The sequence below is a fragment of the Myotis davidii genome, unplaced genomic scaffold, assembly GCF_000327345.1.
Source record: "Myotis davidii unplaced genomic scaffold, ASM32734v1 scaffold120, whole genome shotgun sequence".
In the NCBI taxonomy this organism is placed as follows: Eukaryota; Metazoa; Chordata; class Mammalia; order Chiroptera; family Vespertilionidae; genus Myotis; species Myotis davidii.
This window is the reverse complement of record NW_006294778.1, coordinates 5966492-5986534: the sequence shown is the minus strand read 5'-3', so window position 1 is coordinate 5986534 and position 20043 is coordinate 5966492. Positions and strand designations below refer to the sequence as shown.

General features: G+C 41.6%; 1 protein-coding gene across 1 annotated transcript in view; it reads left to right on the top strand.

The window, feature by feature from the left end:
* Positions 1-18525, top strand: part of UTP20 (UTP20 small subunit processome component) — an 84259-nt gene extending 65734 nt beyond the window's left edge. Inside the window, 18 exon segments of the mRNA XM_015567583.1 lie at positions 767-940; positions 2070-2236; positions 3029-3170; positions 4064-4180; positions 5317-5487; positions 5719-5850; positions 6269-6379; positions 9201-9280; positions 9663-9732; positions 9863-10045; positions 10985-11116; positions 11561-11693; positions 13168-13355; positions 14011-14082; positions 15585-15881; positions 16084-16210; positions 17736-17881; positions 18198-18525. Coding sequence (XP_015423069.1) covers positions 767-940; positions 2070-2236; positions 3029-3170; positions 4064-4180; positions 5317-5487; positions 5719-5850; positions 6269-6379; positions 9201-9280; positions 9663-9732; positions 9863-10045; positions 10985-11116; positions 11561-11693; positions 13168-13355; positions 14011-14082; positions 15585-15881; positions 16084-16210; positions 17736-17881; positions 18198-18353 — 2598 coding nt within the window. The 3' untranslated portion in view covers positions 18354-18525.
* The last annotated feature ends 1518 nt before the right edge of the window (positions 18526-20043 follow it).

The following is a 20043-nucleotide window of genomic DNA, read 5'->3' as shown; positions in this document are numbered from 1 at the left end:
ACTAGGGATCGCCCGCAACCCAGGCATGTACCCTTGACAGGAATCGAACTGGGACCCTTCAGTCCACAGGCTGACGCTCTATCCACTGAGCCAAACTGACTAGGGCTGGAAGAGATTACATTTGCTACACAACATTTTGTTCATTATTTAAAACTGCAGATAATAACATTTTGAATTAAATATATTAATTTTTATTACTAAGGTCAGATGTCATGAGAATTCTTAAAAAGAAATTAAGCAGCTCTTTGGTGATATCTAAAACGTGTCTGCATACTATGCAGTTATATGTATAAATCTGTGCAGCACAGTAGGTACTTGAATAATGTCATTTCATTATAACACTAGAAGCCCAAGGGGCTTGGTCCCAGCCGCCGCAGCTTTGTCCAGAAGGTTGTCCAGTCTAATTAGCATATTACACTTTTATTATTATAGATTGCTGAAATGTTTGTATCCGTTAGCCTGTGGTACAATTGGTTTAGTTATGCGTCATTTTGCTTACGATTGCAGAACCTATCCATGACAATGAAAACAGTTTTCTTCTTTTGTTTCCCATTAGTATAAACCTTCAGGTATTTCTGTATTTGTTATTTAGTAATTGGTTCCTAAACTACATTGAGAAAAGTGAACTATAATAGAAACTGAATACTAATTTCAGTCCAGTCCAACTCGCTTTCCTTGATTTGGACGTGCCAACGCTCTTTTCCAAAGACTGCTTATGTTGGCATATCTCCCTGAATGTACATAACTGCCTTTCGACCTTTTTCTTTTAAAGATTTTCAACCACGAGTTGTTCGGTGCCATTGCCGAAGAGAAGGAAGTGAAGCAGATCCTCTCCAAAGTCATGGAGGCCCGCAGAAGCAAGAGTTACGATTCTTATGAAATCCTGGGCAAGTTTGTAGGAAAAGATCAGGTGACAAAACTGATCCTTCCGCTAAAAGAGGTGAGGACCTGAATGCTGCACAGGGATCTTGAAAAGAGCCTGGCAGGGCAAACCTTGCTGCCCTTGATCACCATTTCCCTGGTGTAAGGACACCAATACCATGTGGCCACTAGTTGGCAGCCCTGAGTTGAGCGTTGTAAACCAAAGTTCAGAGTCCCTGCTGTAAACCCTGAGATGCAGGAGGAAAGACAAGAATCAAAGAGTGGGTGAAGAGTACATCTGGGACCAGTCAGCAGCTAAGAATATAGCCTTTGGAGCCAGACTGCTTCTCCCAGAATGCCAAGAGGAAGAAAACTGGCATTTGTTGAACATACATAATGTTCTAAACATTGTGCTTCGTTATCTGCTCTAATCTGCACAACCACCCTGTGAGGTCTAGGGTACCTCATCGTAAAGACAAAATTCAGGCTCAAGAAGGTAGAAAGGAACAAGGTTAAGGAGGAAAGTCAATATTTAGTTCCATATCTTTCTGATCAGAAGCTCACATTTTTCCTGTTTCTTTGCTGCCTCCTCTTGGGCAGGGACTGTAATTCACCTCCCTTCATAGAGTTCTCTGTGCCTATTTTAAGGGAACATTCAATAAACATTATTCTTTCTATCGCTGTTACATGTACTAAGACTAGAGCAAAAAGCACTATCTCATGGCATGAGTTAACTATAATTCCAAATGTTTTGGTGCTGTATTAACTCTATAGTTGCTCCTAAAATGCATTTAGCCTGATCTAAGAATGTTAGCTATGCTTTGAGGATGAAAAAGTCAACAGAGCACATATATTTTCCATGTGTATCATCAAATCCCTCCAAGGAAATGACAGTTATTATTATCAGATCTATGTAAGGAAATGGCTTTAATGCACCTGGAGGGTCAACATCTCACAAGTGTGACATCCTGTCTCCAGCTGTGTGTCCTCAGGCCTTACCCACAGAGAGCAGAGAGGGGCTGCAGGACACCTGGTGGCGCCCACACTGCTGACCCTGGTCTTCTCTGGGGTTGAGGTGATGGGTACATTTGACTCTGTTATATCTGTTTGAAACCTTATAAGAATGTTTCATTTTTAATTAGAAAAATTAGAACCAAGCCCAGTGCAGTTCTTTGTTACCTGAGTGTGACATTTGTGTTTGCCTCTAGATCTTACAAAATACCACGAGTTTAAAACTGGCCCGGAAAGTTCATGAGACCTTACGCCGAATCATTGCAGGACTGATTATAAATCAGGAAATGACAGCAGAATCCATTCTATTGCTCAGTTATGGTTTGGTCAGTGAAAATCTCCCCCTGTTAACAGAGAAAGAAAAGTAAGTTTGAAAAACAAAAACTCTCATTTAGGTGCTTGTTTCTGATAAGACATTCAGTTTTAAATGTTTTAATTTAAAAATTTTGCTTTAGTAAAAAATAATTAATATTTATCTAAGTTATAAGATTTGTGGTGTTTTCTCTGATATCATTTCTGTTTGGGATGTTGATCAAATCAAAGTTAGGATAGAGTTTAAATATCCTATATACCTCTTACTCTGGTCAAATGGAGATTTAGGTCTTGAATCCTAATAGCAACTCTACATAGTACTGGCTTTATTTCACAGAGTAGCTGACCCTTTTCACCAATCTACGAAAGGTGGTTTTACCATTTAAATATCAGGACAATCTCATTTCACATACCCATAGTTTCTTAGATTAGAATCTGAGCTCCCTAATGCCTTGAGATTGAGCACCAATTTACAGTTCTCTTTATTTTACAGAGCATACCATAAACTACTTGGCAAAAATTAGGAGCTCAATACATATTGTTGCTTCTAAGGAGATGTAGATCTTAAAAGATTTAAAAATGCCATACTGGTAAACTTCCTTTAGATTTTGTTTCTGTGTTGTTCTGAAAGAGACTCCTTGGCACTTGTTTTCAGACATCAATGAAAGGGAGTGTACCCCTGCTGTTCATCTGAATTTGGGAGTGTCCTCTGTGTCTCACAGTTAAGGGAGAAAAGACCCCTCAGCAAACAACGCATTAGCTAGTGCTCAACTCTCATCCCCAGAGAGGGCCACAGTAGCCTATGGGAACACAGCATTTATTTTTATGCCACTGTGATTGACAGAAATCCAGCAGCCCCTGCCCCGGATCCACGTCTGCCACCCCAGAGCTGTCTTCTGCTCCCCCCAACTCCAGTTCGAGGCGGGCAGAAAGCTGTTGTGAGCAGGAAGACCAACATGCACATATTTATTGAGTCTGGGCTTCGGGTAAGAATTAACCCTAAAGTGAGACTCACTGCACTTGGTGGGTCTGTGCCTTTTCCTGCTGCTGAATCTCAGTATTGCTTATTTCCACTGTAAATGTTTTACTCTAAGTAAGTTACGGAATTTTTTTAAAGGTGCACTGGTCCATTTACTATTTATATTGATCTCTTCCAGTACTTACTTTGATAATGTAGCTCTCTCAGAATTGATGATTCTGACTTAATATTATTATGGTTTCATTGTTGCTTTGCCCATTAGTTTACACCTCTAAACTACTGTGAATTCTTTTAAAAGGTGGTGAGCTTTTAAAAACACAAATCTGATCATTTCATTTCCTTTTAAAACCCTTTCATTGGCTTCCATTTATCCTAGGAGCGAGCCAGTCCTGCAATTGGGCGGCAAGGGCCTTTTATTGCTTTACAGTAACCATTCCAACACACGTTCCAGCCACATGTGGCTTTCCCTCGGTTCTTAAAGTCTCCACACTGTTCCTGCTCCAGGGCCTCACCACCCACTCTTCCGTCTGCCCAGATCCCCACAGAACCCTGCATTTACAGTTATTTCCTAGAGTCTGTCTCCCTGGCTAAGATCCTTCAGTGCAGGGACTATGTCCATCTTGGTCATTGCGGAGTCCTGCGTGCTAAGCCAGTGCCTGGAATCTCAGCAGATGCTGAGTAAGCATTTGGTAAATGTACTTGGAATCTCAGCTGCACAGTATGCTCCCACCTCTTCACTTACTGAGACTCACCCAGGCAGTGTCCCGTTTTTTCCAAAAGTTTTATATATCAGAAAGAAGCATCTTAACATTTCAGGCTGTCTCTTATGTTATTTCACTTCTACCTAACTCATTTGGTCTTACGGGCACCTGCTGTGAAATGTCTTTTTAAATCTTTTAGTTGCTGCATCTGAGTCTGAAAACTTCCAAGATCAAGTCTTCGAGTGAACGGGTTCTGGAAATGTTGGATCCTTTTGTGTCTCTCCTCATAGACTGCCTGGGTTCCATGGATGTGAAGGTGAGCACCTGTCCCTCCACAGAGCTGGTCCTGCAAAGTACCTAGACCTGAACTCCTAGGCCTATGCGACATAAGATAGTTGGGTTTTGCTCTCCAATTTAGTAATCCCATATGTTCGGATTGCCCTTAACAGTTTATAAAGCCCTTCTAGGTACATTAATTATTTCATTTAATCCTTGCAGCAGCTTCATGAGGGTGAGTGGTGGGTCCCCATGTCAGTAATCATCCTCATCTCCTCGCCATCGTCACTACCCCTACTCCCTGCTGTGAATCCTCAGAACAGTTCATGGGGTATTTATTATTGTTTCTGCTTTATAGATGAGAAAACTAGGCCTTGAACTAAGTGACTTGCCCCACAACATATAGCATATGAGCCTCCATCTCAGATTCCAATGCACACACCCTCCCCCTTCCTCAGATTGTCTGTTTTACAGAAGGTTCTGAGAGCTGATTGGCTCTAGTCAGTTAGGTAAAAGCTGCAGAGCTGGGATCTGTGCCCTGGTCCTTTTGACTCGAGCCCAGGAAGGCCATTGGCAGCCAGAGCAGTGACAGTCTTGTCGGGTAGAGCTGAACTAGGTGAATAGGGTGAAGTTTATTTACCAAATGCTTACTCAGCACCTGCTTTGATTCCAGGCACCGTCCTGGCTGGAGGTTCAGGGATTCTCATGTAAATCACTTGGGCTTTTTTAAAATATATTTTTATTGCTTTGAAAGAGGGAGAGGGAGAGAGAGAAAAACATCGGGCATCCTTTTTTGTATTCTTACTAATTAGAGTGTCATTTTACATAATACAAGCTTAGTAAGAATGATTAAATTTAAATATCATTTTAAAAAATAGAAAAATCATTTACATTGTGTTGTTTTTTAAAAAAAAAATTGGCCAGCCTGTGCAATTATTTACCCGTATAGGTTAAGAATGTGGTAAGTGAGCTTGTGGGTCATCCTACAGCAGTAAGTTCTTCTATGGGAAACCCCCTGCCTTCTTACACTTCGGCACCGTTCTTCCGGAGAGCTGGGCAGAGCCTGTCATTCCTTCAGCATGGCTGCGACTGTGCAGAGAGGACCCCGCCTCGGCGCTGGGGCACTGAGTGCGGTCGCTTCGTATGTTGACTGGCTTTGTTTGGTTTGGTTTTCAGGTGATCACAGGTGCTTTGCAGTGCCTGATCTGGGTCTTGCGGTTCCCTCTGCCTTCCATAGAAACAAAAGCGGAGCAGCTGACGAAACACCTCTTCCTTTTGCTGAAGGACTATGCAAAGCTCGGGGCTGCCAGGGGTCAGAACTTCCACATGGTGGTAAATTGTTTCAAGGTGAGGTGTTTTCACTTCCACTTAGAAAAAGCCGGGCCCAGGATTAACATCAAAGCTAGTTTTCCACATCGTCCTTTGTGGTCTTGGTCAAAATGTTTTCCAAATTTATTTGCTAAGGCCAGAGAGCTGGTTTCCTGTGTGAAAAGCATTGATAATGTATTAAATCCTCATGATGTCACTGGATCCTGATTGTGGGTCATCCTGGCATTAACCTCACCATTGACCTTGCAGTGTGTGACCATACTTGTGAAGAAAGTGAAGTCTTACCAGATAACCGAAAAGCAGCTCCAGGTCCTACTGGCGTATGCTGAGGAGGACATCTATGATACATCCAGACAAGCCACTGCGTTTGGCCTCCTAAAGGTACGGCGTCATCAGAATGTTGGGCTTTACAGTTTATGAGCCTCGAGTCAAATACTTAAAATAACATGGAACACAGTGTTTTGACTAGCAGTAGACTTTCAAAATTATATAATTTATAAAGATGATGATTTTGGTCATTAAAATATTTGAAAGTGAGCTCTAATTAATACTTCCAGGGAATTCTGTACAAATACAGGTATGTACTTGTACTTACCATATTGGACATTGTTTTCCTTTTTTTACTTGTGGTGAAAATATATATAACATAAAGTTGCCTGTTTTAATGATTTTAATGATTTTTCTTTGGGAGGTATTTCCATTATGTTTGAAGATTGCCTGTGGCTACTTTGATACCAGGTTGGCTTATGCCCATCTGCAATGGAACACGAAGAGTATGTCTTTTCCTTCTGTTTTTTAGGCCATCTTATCAAGAAAGTTGCTGGTCCCTGAAATTGATGACGTCATGCGGAAAGTATCCAAGTTGGCCATTTCTGCTCAGAGTGAACCTGTCCGGGTCCAGTGCAGACAGGTTTGTAGAGAACCTAGTCCCATAGCAGGGGTCAGGCCTGCCTTCTCCATTTGGTTTTTAGATAGAAAGATGGCAACATGGACTAAATTCTGAAGACAGCTTTGTGCCATGTTGATGCTTTATTCTGTGATTCAGGAACCCATTACACTCCACGTGTGAGGAAGGCACTTTGAGTACAGCCCACCATGTGTAGCATGTTTAGATAGATAGAGCATGATAGCCTGCAGCAGGGTTCCCATGCACTGGTCCAGCCATCGACTAACTACTTACATATATCCTTGTGTGTCGGGTGCTGCCAGAAGAGGGTCAACAGAATTCTTACACTCTGTGTTGCAGCAGGCAGGCACAAAACAAAATGCCACAAATAGTTATTTAATTACAGACATCATAAGTGCCAGGAGGAAAAGGTATTATCATATTTCATCACAGGACACGCCATTATTTATATGTCTCAAAAAAAGCTGTGACACCAGGGTCACATGCTACCAATTGTAAGACACATCCTAATTTCAGATATGTGAAAATGTGAGCTTCTTAGAGTTGGTGAACTATGGGAATGTATGATAAGAGCATATGATCAGGTGGAGAACCACCTTAGTCTGAGTCAGGCAGGGCTTTCCTGAGCATTGGCATGGAAGGAAGATTTGAAGGAAGAATAAGGCTTCACCTTCTAAGCGAAGGGGGTGGCAAATGCCAGAGGAAGTAAGCCTTGAGTGGGTAAGAGCTTAGAGTGTTGAGGAGCTAAATGAAGGTAAGTGACATGAGGAAGGGAGCCAGGTTAGAGGAGACCATCTGGTCTTGTTAGATATAGGTCTTTGTTCTGAGAATAGCCAAAAAACGATTGAAATCAATAGGCAGGGGAGTGACACGAGCATATTTATTTTCAGACGTGTGCATCCCTCATCACGGGAGCAGCCCAGGATGTGGAAGGGTCTGAACTGGAAATACGAACTCGGAGTTAAAGGAGAGTTTAGGCTGCTAAGGAGGCCAGGGAAGAAAGGAAAGAAGCTTGTCTTGAGAAAATGTTTCCTTAACTACTGCTTTTTAGGAAGGAGAGCTAGCTGCTATTTATTAAGCGCTAGCTGTGTGCCCAGCACTTTGCATACATGACTTCTATTTGTAATTTTCCCCATTTTATGGCTGGGGAAAAAACAGGCCTAGAAAGTTTAATGATGTGCCTGGTTCTCACAATCTATATACAGTAGGTCCTTGGGTTACGTCAGAGATCCGTTCCTATGGCGTGACATAACGCAATTTTCGCCATAAGTCGGAACGTAACTACTTAAGCACCTACGTCACTCACATGGAGCACTTACATGCAGTAATGAAGTGAAACAGTAAAAAAAAATTTAAAAGAAATATAACAATTCATGACCTTTACTTGTGGTAAATAAATAATAACATAAAGCACGTATGTATATACGACGAAATGACAAAACTTTTTTTTTAATAAATACTGTAAATGGGAGATGGCGACATCACCACAAAATGATGTACATTGAGTCCGACGTAACCTGAGGACTGCCTGTATATAAAAGGCTAAGCAACCATCCAACTGGTAGCTATGATACTCACTGACCACTAGGGGCCAGATGCTCAATGCAGGAGCTGCCGAGCTGTGGTGACTTGGCAGCTGCAGTTCTCTGGTGATGTACCCTGGAACCAGAGAGAAGGAAGCCTGATTTCGGGGGGTGTCACCCAAGAACCACCCTCTTGCAATCCGGGACTCTTCGGGGGATGTCGGAGAGCCAGTTTCGGCCAATCACGGCAGGCCAGGCTAAGGGACCCCACCTGCTGGAGGGACCTTGCTCGCTCCCCAGATGACCTTTGAGCCACAGCGCCGCCCCAGGTGCGGCCGTCTGGGAAGGGACTGTGGGAGGTTGGCTCCAGGGCATGTCCAGCCTGTCTTGCCTAGTCCTGCCCCACTGGCCACCTTCTAACTAATTTTCTTTCAGTTTGCACAAATCCATGCACCAGGCCTCTAGTTCAGTGGTTCTCAACCTGTGGGTCACGACCCTTGGTGGTCAAACAACCCTTTCACAGTGGTCACCTAAGACCATCCTGCATATCAGATACTTACATTATGATTCATAACAGTAGCAACATTACAGTTATGAAGTAGCAACGAAAATAATTTTATGGTTGGGTCACAACATGAGGAACTGTATTTAAAGGGCCAGACGGTTGAAAACCACTGCTCTAGTTCATTAATAAAAGAGTCTGAATAGTATATGGTTTGAAAGCAGAGCATTTGGATGCAGATAGAATAGGCATGGCCACCTGAGCAAGTTACTTATTTTTCTGCCAAACTCATTCTCTTCATCTGTAAAATGGGGCGACATCACCCACTTCCTAAGGAAGTGATGAATATTAACTGGGAAGCAACCCAGTGTTGGGCACATAGAAGGTATTTAGTAAGTGCAGCAATTATCAGTATTAATGTTATTACCACATTATTGTTATTCTTAAGGGGACATACGGGGTTGAACCACAATCCATATTCAGTCCACTACATCACACCACCTATCAGAGCAAGAAGTGTTTCCAACGTGTGATCTTAGATTTGGAGCCCTAAACAGCCAAGCCCGGGGTGGGCCAAGACTTGACTCTGGGTCAGGTGTGTAGGGCAGGACCTTGGTAAGTGAGGTGGGAGGAGAGAGGAAGGGTTACAGTTCTCAGCTCAGGAGGCCAAGTTCACCTAAGCGATCACTCTTCTGAAAGGTCTTTTTAACCTACCAACCTATCCCAGAAAGCAGCTTAGGAAACAGGAATCCTGGAGCGGTAGAATCCCAATAATCTTCTGTATGACTTCTGTTCCTAGGTTTTTCTGAAATATATTCTTGACTATCCCCTGGGTGATAAATTGAGACCGAACTTGGAATTCATGCTTGCTCAACTAAAGTAAGTGTAAGCCATAAAACATGCAAAGGCAGTGGGGAAGTTTCTTCTCTCCTCTCAATGTGGCGGCTGTCTTGCAAAGAACAAGACTAAACATAGGGCATATTCTCTGAGGACGATCTGTGAGTCACTGACTTAACTAGCAAATGTAGCAGTTCTGAGTAGCTTTCACTTCAGTATGACCACTGATGGTCACTAGAGTCCACTGAGGAGAATGGTAAAGATCTAAGAAAAGTACATGTAAAACCGCACAGCAGTTGGGAAAATGGAGTGTTTTCCACTTTTTAAAAAATAGACTGGCATCTTGAGACAATATTTTAAATTCTTAAAAATAATAGATAAATTTAAAAGATACTAACGAGTCCTTCTGCTCTTCTTGCCTTAGTTATGAACATGAGACCGGCAGAGAGTCCGCCTTGGAAATGATTGCTTATCTCTTTGACGCGTTCCCTCAGGTACCCTCTGTCACAGAGACAAACTGGTAACTGTGTTTCCCTCGATCCCTCGGGTGCCCACGGTCCTCCCTCGGTGGGGCATCTTGGGATTCCAGTCTCAGTGTGCTCATATGTGCCCGTTTTCTTTTAGGGACTGCTCCATGAGAACTGTGGAATGTTCTTTATTCCTCTTTGTCTAATGATGGTGAATGATGACTCTGCCCTGTGTAAAAAGATGGCATCCATTGCGATCAAATCCTTACTCAGTAAAATCAACCTTGAGAAAAAAGATTTTCTTTTCGATATGGTTACCACCTGGTTTGGAGCAAAGAAGGTTAGGGTTGCTTTGAACCACATTCCAATGGAAACTCTTAGCTTTTGGTGTTTGTACTTTAAATAACATATATTCATTGTTGAATTAATTTTTCCCAAATAGCTTTATTATTTTTATTTGTTTATGTTAATAATATATTCTTATAGTAAAATTTCAGAAGATGTAATAAGTTGTAGATGTAACATAAGAATCACCCGTATTCCCACTACATGGTGAATGTCAGCCAGTTATTAAGAATGTGTCTTAATTCACATAACCATCCCCCATTGATGAGTACTTTTGTTTCCAATTTTGCTGTTCAGTTGATGGAATGTCATTTTTGTCAGTGATTGTGTCCACTTGCTGACTTTACCGCTATTAACACTGGCCCATCTTTTGTGGAATATAAACAACACATCATAACGTAATACTGGTTTTAGTATTAAAGTCAGAAGGTGGGGCGTGGCAGGATGGTATGAAACTTTTCGATTTTTTAAACATTTAAAATAAGAAAAAATCATTCAGTGGATAAAGATGAATCACTTTTTAAAAAAAATATATTTTATTGATTTTTTTACAGAGAGGAAGGGAGAAGGATAGAGAGTTAGAAACATCGATGAGAGAGAAACATCGATCAGCTGCCTCCTGCACATCTACTAGGGATGTGCCCTCAACCAAGGTACATGTCCTTGACCGGAATCGAACTTGAGACCTTTCAGTCCGCAGGCTAACGCTCTATCCACTGAGCTAAACTGGTTAGGGCGAATCACTTTTTTAAATGTTTTTCTTGGATATGAAGATTTCTCCATATTCTTGTCACCAATGATCCATTTTCCATTGATTTCTGGTTTCATAAGGAACTGTTGAGAACAGAACATGCCCACTTTCATAATTTTACAGTTTTGGAAACAGCCTCCCAGGTTGTGCTGACGTTGTCTTTTGGTGGCTTCTCTTCGGTAGAGCTTAAGTAGACAGCTGGCTGCCCTGGTCTGTGGAGTGTTTGTGGAAAGTGAAGGAGTCGCTTTTGAAAGAAGACTTGGAACCGTTCTCCCTGTGATTGAAAAGGAAATTGATCCTGAAAACTTTGAAGATGTAAGTTATTGGGTAGGGAATGAGAGTTTTGCTAATTTTTGTAGTTTTGCTTCAGGTGATACAGCTAATAGATTAAATAATGTGTTCAAAAATGCTTTTTTATTAATAAAAGCAATAGTTCAATGCAGTTGGATCTTTTTTAAATGTGGGCTAAAGTAAGTTTTCTTCCCACAGTATATGACAAAGGTTCTCAAGCAGGGTGATTTTGGCTCCCAGAGAACATTTAGCAATGTCTTTCTGGCATCTAATGGTTAGGAGCCAGGGATGCTGATAAACATCTTATAGTACACAGGGCAGCCTCCCACAGCAAAGAATTGTGCAGTCCAAATGTCAGTAGTGTTGAGATTGAGAAATCCTGATGTACATTTGCACGCTGGGATAAAAATGTCCATCACATGCTTTGCAATTGTTGTCTTAGTTGATTTGCATCCATCCTGTTTTTAGATCATGGAAGAGACTAAAGAAAAAGCTGCAGATCGCCTTCTGTTCAGTTTTCTCACACTGATAAGTAAACTCATCAAGGAATGTAATATTATTCAGTTTACCAAACCCTCTCAGACTTTGGGTAAAATCTGGAGTAAGTATTGTCTTTTTCTTTAAATCTAAAAATAAGCACATTGTTTGTGATAGAATTATTGAAAACAAATTTGGGAAATCAGAATATGAATATTTCAGAAAGTGTAATGTCAGGGGAAAAGTCCATAAAAAAAAAAAAAAAAGATTTAAAGGGCCTTTTCATATTGATTACAGTGAAAAATGTTTCTTTGGGTGGGGGGTGGGGGTAAATATATATATATGTGTGTGTGTGTGTACATATAAATTATAAATAATACATTTCATTTCTAAAAGAAAGAATATTAATTATAGAGAAGTATAAGAATGGAAAATACTCCCCAAAGTCCTCCTTGCTACTTGACGATACCGTGGTATATATTCCCTTCAACCTTTTTGGGGTTGGTTTGTTTTTTGAGGTTGCATAATTCCATATAAACTTTTATATCCTGTCTGTTTATACTAGTAGCTATCTCTTTAAATAGCTATAAATAATCCATCATGTAAATATGCCATACTTTACTAAATCATGTCATTTTTGTGAGTTATATGTCACTCTTTAAATGAAAAATATCCCAGAATTTTTAATTTAACATATTCAATTTTGTTCAGTCAGTAGGAAATAGACATGGAATGAATGCTCTAAATACCCACCTGTTTCAAGAGAACTTGTGATCCTATGAGAAATATATGGCCTCCTCTGGTATGGCCCCCCTGAGACATGGCCACATTATTAGAAAGGATCATGTAAACCAAAGTAAAACCATATTCATGAAATACAGCGACAGAGACTAAAACTCAGATATGACCTGATTCAACCAGAATTTTAATCTTATTTCCCAGCACCACAAGGCTTTCCACTCTATCCTCCAAGTGCAGTGTATGGAGGATGGCCATGGAGCTTGAGGATGGCCTTTAACGAATCCTATTTAGGAGTATGAGCTCTGAGTCCCAGGCTTGGCTCTGCCTCTTCCAGCTCTACAGATCACTCGGCCCTACTGACACATCCATTTCCTCATCTATAATCTCAGATGGAAATGACAGTTCCAACCTCACAGAACTGGTGTGAGGTCTAAAAGCCCTGTGCCAGGCACCTAGAAAGCATCGTAAGTGATACCTTTCCAGTCAGCTGTTGAGAGCCACCAATTTCAGTCTTTATGAGAAACACTTGTTCGTATGTACGTACATATGTATGTATGTATATACACACACATTCATTTTAATTTTGAAATTGTAAATGTTAATGTCAGCTTATCTCCCTCCAATCTGAAAGTAGTTCTTAGGGAGCTGGTTTGTTTTAGGCTTACCTCTCCCATGTCATTTCCCACATTAGGAGCTGGTTTGCTAGTTGTTCCCAGTGTCTCTCACCTCATTGCTCCCTCATTTTCAGTTCCCAAATCCAGGCACATCATAGGTACTCAGGAAATGCCTGTTAGTCCTATTTATCACCGGAGTCCAGAAATCTGTTGATATCTGAGAATGCATTTTGGTTCCCTTAGGCCACGTGCACGCTCACCTGAGACATCCACACAACTGGGTGTGGCTCACGGCAGCCCAGATTGTTGGATTGCTCTTTGCCTCTTGCCAACCAGAGGAGCTTATTAGAAAACGGAATGCCAAAAAAACTAAAAGGAAACTCTCAGAACCTGTAGCAGTCAGGTTCCTAGCAAGTGACCTTGACCAAAAGGTAAGGTTTCTCTAAAACCTTTCTTCCCTGGTGACCCATGTGCGATGTTCATTCTGGTTCATGTGATATCCTGGGGTTCGCCCTTGGGAGAAATTCTTCCAGCCAACAACTTGTTGGGTATGTGAGTCTATAGGAATCTTAGGAACCAGAAAGCGGTCATCCTCAAGGCCAAGTTTTTTCAAAGGTAATTTTTAAACTGTCGATCTAGTCAGATTTTTGCTTTGCTTATTTAGACCATTCAATATCTTACTGTCTAAGTATCAACATTGGAAAATAAGATTAATACTGTCTGTCCTGCCTCCTTCATAACCTTATTGATAATTAATGAGGTCATGGTTCATGAAAATGTTAGGAAGGGACCATGTTATTTCCATCTCTGATTCCCTAGGGAGCAGCACAATGCCTGGCTCATAGTGGGAACTATGTATATATTGATGAATGAGAAGAGTAAGAAGGGAAGAGGGGAATAAAGGTATTGGAGTGTTGTAAAATTCCCTTCTAATAATCTCAGAAATCACAATCTATATCTCCCCAAAGCTTAAATGTTTGTGGCAGGTAGAAGGGAACTATTATACAATTTTTAGTCATGAACCTTCCCTCTCCAAATCCACTCAGAAATAGCTTGTATTGTATCTTCCAATGTCTATTTTCACAGATGAAAAGTATCTCCCTAGCCTCTTGCCATCAGTTACATTCCAAATTCTTGGATCAGTCTCAAGGAGAGCAGGTAAGTATCATAATCCTATCTGGTTAAATAAAAGGGACCTGTTCTACCAACAGTCTAGGAAAAGGCTCACATTTGGTGTTTGATTTTTGTTTTGTTTTCCCTAGTTAAATGCTTAGGGAATTAACTGAAATATAAACATATTCACTCTGGGATCCATTGGGGATTATTCTTGGCGACATTTAAAATTCCTGATACAGACAGTACAGTGAGTGGCTGTTTATTAAATATTTTCATCTTTAGTCTTATCTACTCCACATTGTGACTAATTATTTTCATATTAAATTATAATATTGAATTCCTTTTCTTAGTATTTGAAGAGAAAGTAATGTTCTTGCTACTGGGTGGTCTGAGAATTGTCTTAACAGAAGACAAGTAATTCTATCACAAAAGCTTTATATATTTCCATATTATAAAGTTTAACCACATGTAAAATTATAGAGAAGGCATCCTCCTACCTAATAAAAGAGAAACATGGTAATTGGCGTACTACCGCTACCCTTTCCATTGGCTAATCAGTGAGATATGCAAATTAACTGCCAGTCAAGATGGTGGCCAGCAGCCAGGCAGCTTGAAACTAACATGAGGCTTGCTTGCTTCAGTGACAGAAGACTCCAATGCTCCCCGCCTGCTGCTGCAGGCCTCTGAACTGCAATGGGGCAGCGCCCAAACCCCCTGATCGCCCTGCGGCTCTGTGTGTGACAGGGTGTGGCACCACAACCCCTCTGCCCCTACGGGCCCTGCTCTGTGTGTGACGGGGTAGAGCCATAACCTCCCCATCGGCCCGACCCTGAGTGTGAGAAGGTGGCACCCCAAACCCCTGATCAGCCCTGCTCTGTGGGTGATAGAGGGCGGTGCCCCAACCCCCTGATAGGCCCTGCTCTGTGCGTGACAGGGGGCAGCACCCCACCCCCCTGATGGGCCCTGCTCTGTGCGTGACAGGGTACAGAGCCCCAACCCCCCAATCGGCCCTACCCTGAGCGTGACTGAGGGTGGCATCACAACCTCCCGATCGCCCTGCTCTGTGCATGACGGGGCGGCGCCCCAACTCCCCAATCGGCCCTGCTCTGAGCCCGACCAGGGGCTGCACCTAGGGATTGGGCCTTCCCTCTGCCACCTGGGAGCAGGCCTAAGCCAGCAGGTCGTTATCTCCCGAGGGGGTCCCAGACTGCGAGAGGGCACAGGCCGGGCTGAGGGACCCCCATCCCCTCCGAGTGCACAAATTTTTGTGCACCGGGCCTCTAGTTTATAAAAATGCAGTAAATGTAAATTGCTTTTGAATAGTTGGTTTGCTGCTCCCTTCTCTCTTTTGATAGTGCAGTTGGACTGGTAGTGGTGAGGGAACACAGTGTGGCATATGGACAGGAGCAAGGCACTGGCACGTCTCTTGTGAGCTGTTATGGACCAGACAGAGCAATACAAATTAGGAAACTAGAAACTAGGTGAATGCTGTATCTAAAGTGTGATCTCAGCTGGCATACCAACACTTTCGTTTCATTTTTTAGGTTGTTAAGAATTTGTTGTTCGTAGCTAAAGTATTATATTTACTGGAACATGATTCTGGCGATAAGCAAGGTCAGATGAAAGAAGGCATGGAAGAACAAGAAGCTGTAGCAGGTGGTGTGGCCAGAGAGGCAGTAGAACATGAGGCCCATGCAGATGGGAAGGCGGAATCTGACCAAGAACAGAATGAAGAGGGGAAGAAAGAGCACAGCAAGCCAACCACGCTGCTGTGGTTGATCCAGAAGTTGTCTCGGATTGCAAAACTGGAAGCTGCTTACTCACCTAGAAACCCCTTAAAGGTGTGAGACATGTACAGAGTGACTCAAAGTGGCTTTTATGTTTTTTAAAAATATTTTAGTGGTATCAGTGATCCTCCCAAGTTCCTAGGAACTTTTGCACCCAAAACTGAAGCAATAATATCTGCCCCCAAATGGACCTTGTTTTCTATATTATTTGTATGGCTGCAAGTATTAGAGAAACACTTTTAATGTATATTTTCAGAGAACATGCATCTATAAGTTTCTCGGAGCTGTGGCGATGGATCTTGGAGTAGACAAGGTGAAGCCGTATCTCCCAGAGATCATAGCTCCTTTGTTCCGAGAACTGAACAGCACCTATTCGGACCAGGGTAACCTCTTCTGAGTACTTTGCACCTCTCTCCTGAATACTTCCTTCTTCTTTCTTGCCCTCCCTCCCTGCCAGTTTATGTTAACACATTTCATACCGCTCAGTTTTCTCATGTTTCGCGCGCCATCTGTTAAGGACCGCTCACGAGTGTTCTCGTTTTTCATGCCCATGGAAAAAGGAGCGAATCTAGATACTTACGTAAATTTTGTTTGGTCCCTCTTCATAGAGGAAAATGTTTTATGCAGTACCATACGTTAAAAAAGTACTAGGAACTTTCATTAACTGTTTTTGTAAACAAAAATGTTATAATTATTGAAAAACAACACCTAAAGTGCATTATGATGATTTAAATAACATGCAGTTTGCCCAAAAACTTGCGGTCCCTGGCGTATGTCTTAGAGATTTCTATGCAGTACGCAATGTGTTAAGAAAACAAGATAATTAATAGCAAACAAATAAGGCATGTTTGTGTTACATTTGACTACCTTCATTTTGCTTCCTTGTGTGTCTAAGAGTGAACGTTTCCTAAAAGATGTTTTATTCCTAGGCACGAATATTTAAAGAAAACTATAATTTAGGGTGGTTCTAAACCTCATAGTGCTATATGAACAATCATGAACTGTGAAATATAATTCTCAAGAATTATATGGCAGAAGTATGAAATGTTCAGTTTAAATATTTCACTTTTTCCTGTCAGCCTCACTGATCCTAAAATGTCTATTTTGCTACTAAGAAAAGAGGGAATTGGGGGTTGGAAAGAGAAAGTAAAGCAGATGTTAAAAAGTTTTAAAATAAAGCAAATGAAGTAAATGTCAAAGCAGGACCTGCTGTGGTCCTACAACCTTGAGTTTCCTTCCTCTTAAAGAGGCAAAGCAGTGGTGAAGGCCAGGTCTGCTTTGGTTCTCATCAGCCAGCATAGACTGAGCACCTAATATCTGCAGGCACTGGGGGTTCAACAGTGGAGAAAAGGCCTAGTACCTATTTTCTGGAAACGTGAACAGGTACACTGAACTCTCCTGAAATTGATGCAGAGATCTGGGTTCTTTGCATTTTGGAGAGAGGAGGCAGGGAAGCTTTTCATCAGCTTCACAAAGGAGTCTTTAATCCACACACACAGAGTTATGGCCAGAGGTAAGCCTCTGTGACCTGTGAATCGGCGAGGGCCTGGAGAAACACACTTACCTTCCCCCACATCTGCAGAGCTGAGCAGGTTAACCAAATGTAGCCCAGAACAGTGCTGTCCAGTTCTCAGATTAATGTCTTCTGAGCCAGGATTCTGCTAGGAAGTGGGCTGTCTCTGGTCTCTTGTTGAATCCTGGATGAGATGGTGGCTGGGAGCTGTGTCCAACACTTTTGCTGGTTTTCTCATCTCAGAAGTGTAGGGGTTAGTTTCAGATTAGCGTTTAATGTTCAAGTAATAAAAGTGATAATGCCGTAGTTTATATTTCACGTTATTGATTGTGTAGCTATTCAGATGTATCCTTTCCTAGGTAACTGACTGTGGTTATTATTCTGTGTGTGAACAGATCCTTTGCTAAAGAATCTATCCCAGGAAATCATAGAATTACTCAAAAAGCTGGTTGGGCTGGAGAGCTTCTCATTAGCCTTCGCCTCTGTACAGAAACAGGCTCATGAGAAAAGGGCACTCCGGAAAAAGAGGAAGGCTTTGGAGGTACGTTTGCTGTTTGAAAATACAACACGGCATGTTCATCATGCTTAGTGACTACTTTTAACCAGGGGTGTGTGTGCACACGTGTCGCACTGACCCAGGGGTGTGTGCACACATGTCGCACGGACCCAGGGAGGAAGACGAGCTGGCTGTGTTTGAGAAGTGCGGATATCATAGCTGGGGCTCCAGCTTTTCTTTAGTGGGCGTGTAAACATTTGTGTTGCTTGAAGGTGAATGAAATGGTCCATATGTGCATTTGATTTTTATTAGTTTAACATTTACTTTAAAAGTAATAGAACATTTCTATTCTTTTTTCAAGTTTGTAACCAATCCTGATATTGCCACCAAGAAGAAGCTGAAAAAACACAAAAGTAAAAGTGAAGCAAAGAAAAGAAAGATAGAGTTCCTGCGTCCTGGCTATAAGGCCAAGAGACAGAAGAGCCAAAGCCTGAAAGATTTAGCGATGGTGGAGTAACGTGCCCCCTGTGCTACAGTGTCTCATGAACTTTCCAGTGTATCTGCTAGTCAGAAGTCACAGCAGGTTTTATTATTTAAGCTAAACTTTGGCAGAGATTGTATATTATACAGTTTAATATAATCATGCTCATATTTTTTTAATTAATTAAATTAAAACATTTCTAATACTACTGTACCTTCACTGTCTAAAAATCATGCAATTCTAATAATGGAGTTTTTAAAAAGTTTTAAGATATACTTTAAAACAGCAAGACAGCCCTGGCCAGTTTGGCGCAGTGGATAGAGCATCGGCCTGTGGACTGGAGGGTCCCAGGTTTGATTCCAGCCAAGGGCACATGCCTGGGTTGCGGGCTCGATCCCTAGTGGGGGGTGTGCAGGAGGCAGCCGATCAATGATTCTCTCTCATCATTGATATTTCTATCTCTCTCTCCTTCCTCTCTGAAATCAATAAAGAAATATATTTAAAAAAAATAAAACAGCAAGACAAAATATAGAAGTTAGGGGTAAATCAAATACGATTTATAATACCCTTCTGTAGGAAACTAATACTTCATCAAAAGGCATGAGGAAAAACCTGCACAAATAGGGAAATATAACCATATTCATAAATAAGAAGATTCAGTATCATAAGAGGCTAGTTATTCCCCAAACTGGATCCCATTGATTAAATGCATATCTGAGCAAAATCCCCAGTTCTTTCTATTTTATTTCATATTATGTAAACCAGCTGATTCTAAAATATTTTTTGTTAATCCTCACCCAAGGATATTTTTCCTTTTTTTTTTTTTAGAGAGAGAGAGTGGAAGGGAGAGGGAGAGACAGAGAGACACATCGACTGGTGGCCTCCACATGCACCCTGACCAGGGCCAGGGAACCTGAAACCAAGGTATGTGCCCTTGACTGGAATCAAACCCGGGACCTTTCAGCCCACGGGCCAAAGCTCTGTCCACTATGCCAAACCGGCTAGGGATGATTCTAAAATTTATACAGAAGATAAGCTGAGCTATGATGCTCTTAAAAGAGAACAGGGTGTGGGGCTTCTCCTGTGAGTTCTCAAAAGTGAAACAGTGCTATCTAAAGGAGGAACATGTGGTAAATTCTACTTCATTATAATTAAGACTTCTACTTAGAAAAAGACTGGGATATGGTATGTACTGATAAAGGGTTATAATGAATCCTTGTGAATCAACAAAGATAATCCAGTAAAAAAGTGGCATTGCACAGAAGAAATAAAAATGGTCCTAAAACATTAACAATTAGCCATATGATTAAATACTAAAGTACTTATGTACTGGTTGGTAAACAGTCACTACCTTGAGACCCCCACACCAGAAATTAAAGGGTCATATCTAGACTGGGAGGGGGTCCTCCTGCATCAGTTATGTCTAGTTCAGTGTTTTCAATCACTCCTGTATTCAACCTCATTAATAATTAGGAAAATGGCAATTCCATTTAGAAACCTTCTGATTGATAAACCTGACAATGTCAATGTTGGCAAGAATATTAGCCTTTTATTATCCTTATCTAATAAAAGAGAAACATGGTGATTGGCGTACGACCGCTACCCTTCCCATTGGCTAATCAGCGAGATATGCAAATTAACTGTCAGCCAAGATGGCGACCGGCAGCCAGGCAGCTTGAAACTAACATGAGGCTTGCTTGCTTCAGTGACGGAGGACTCCAACGTT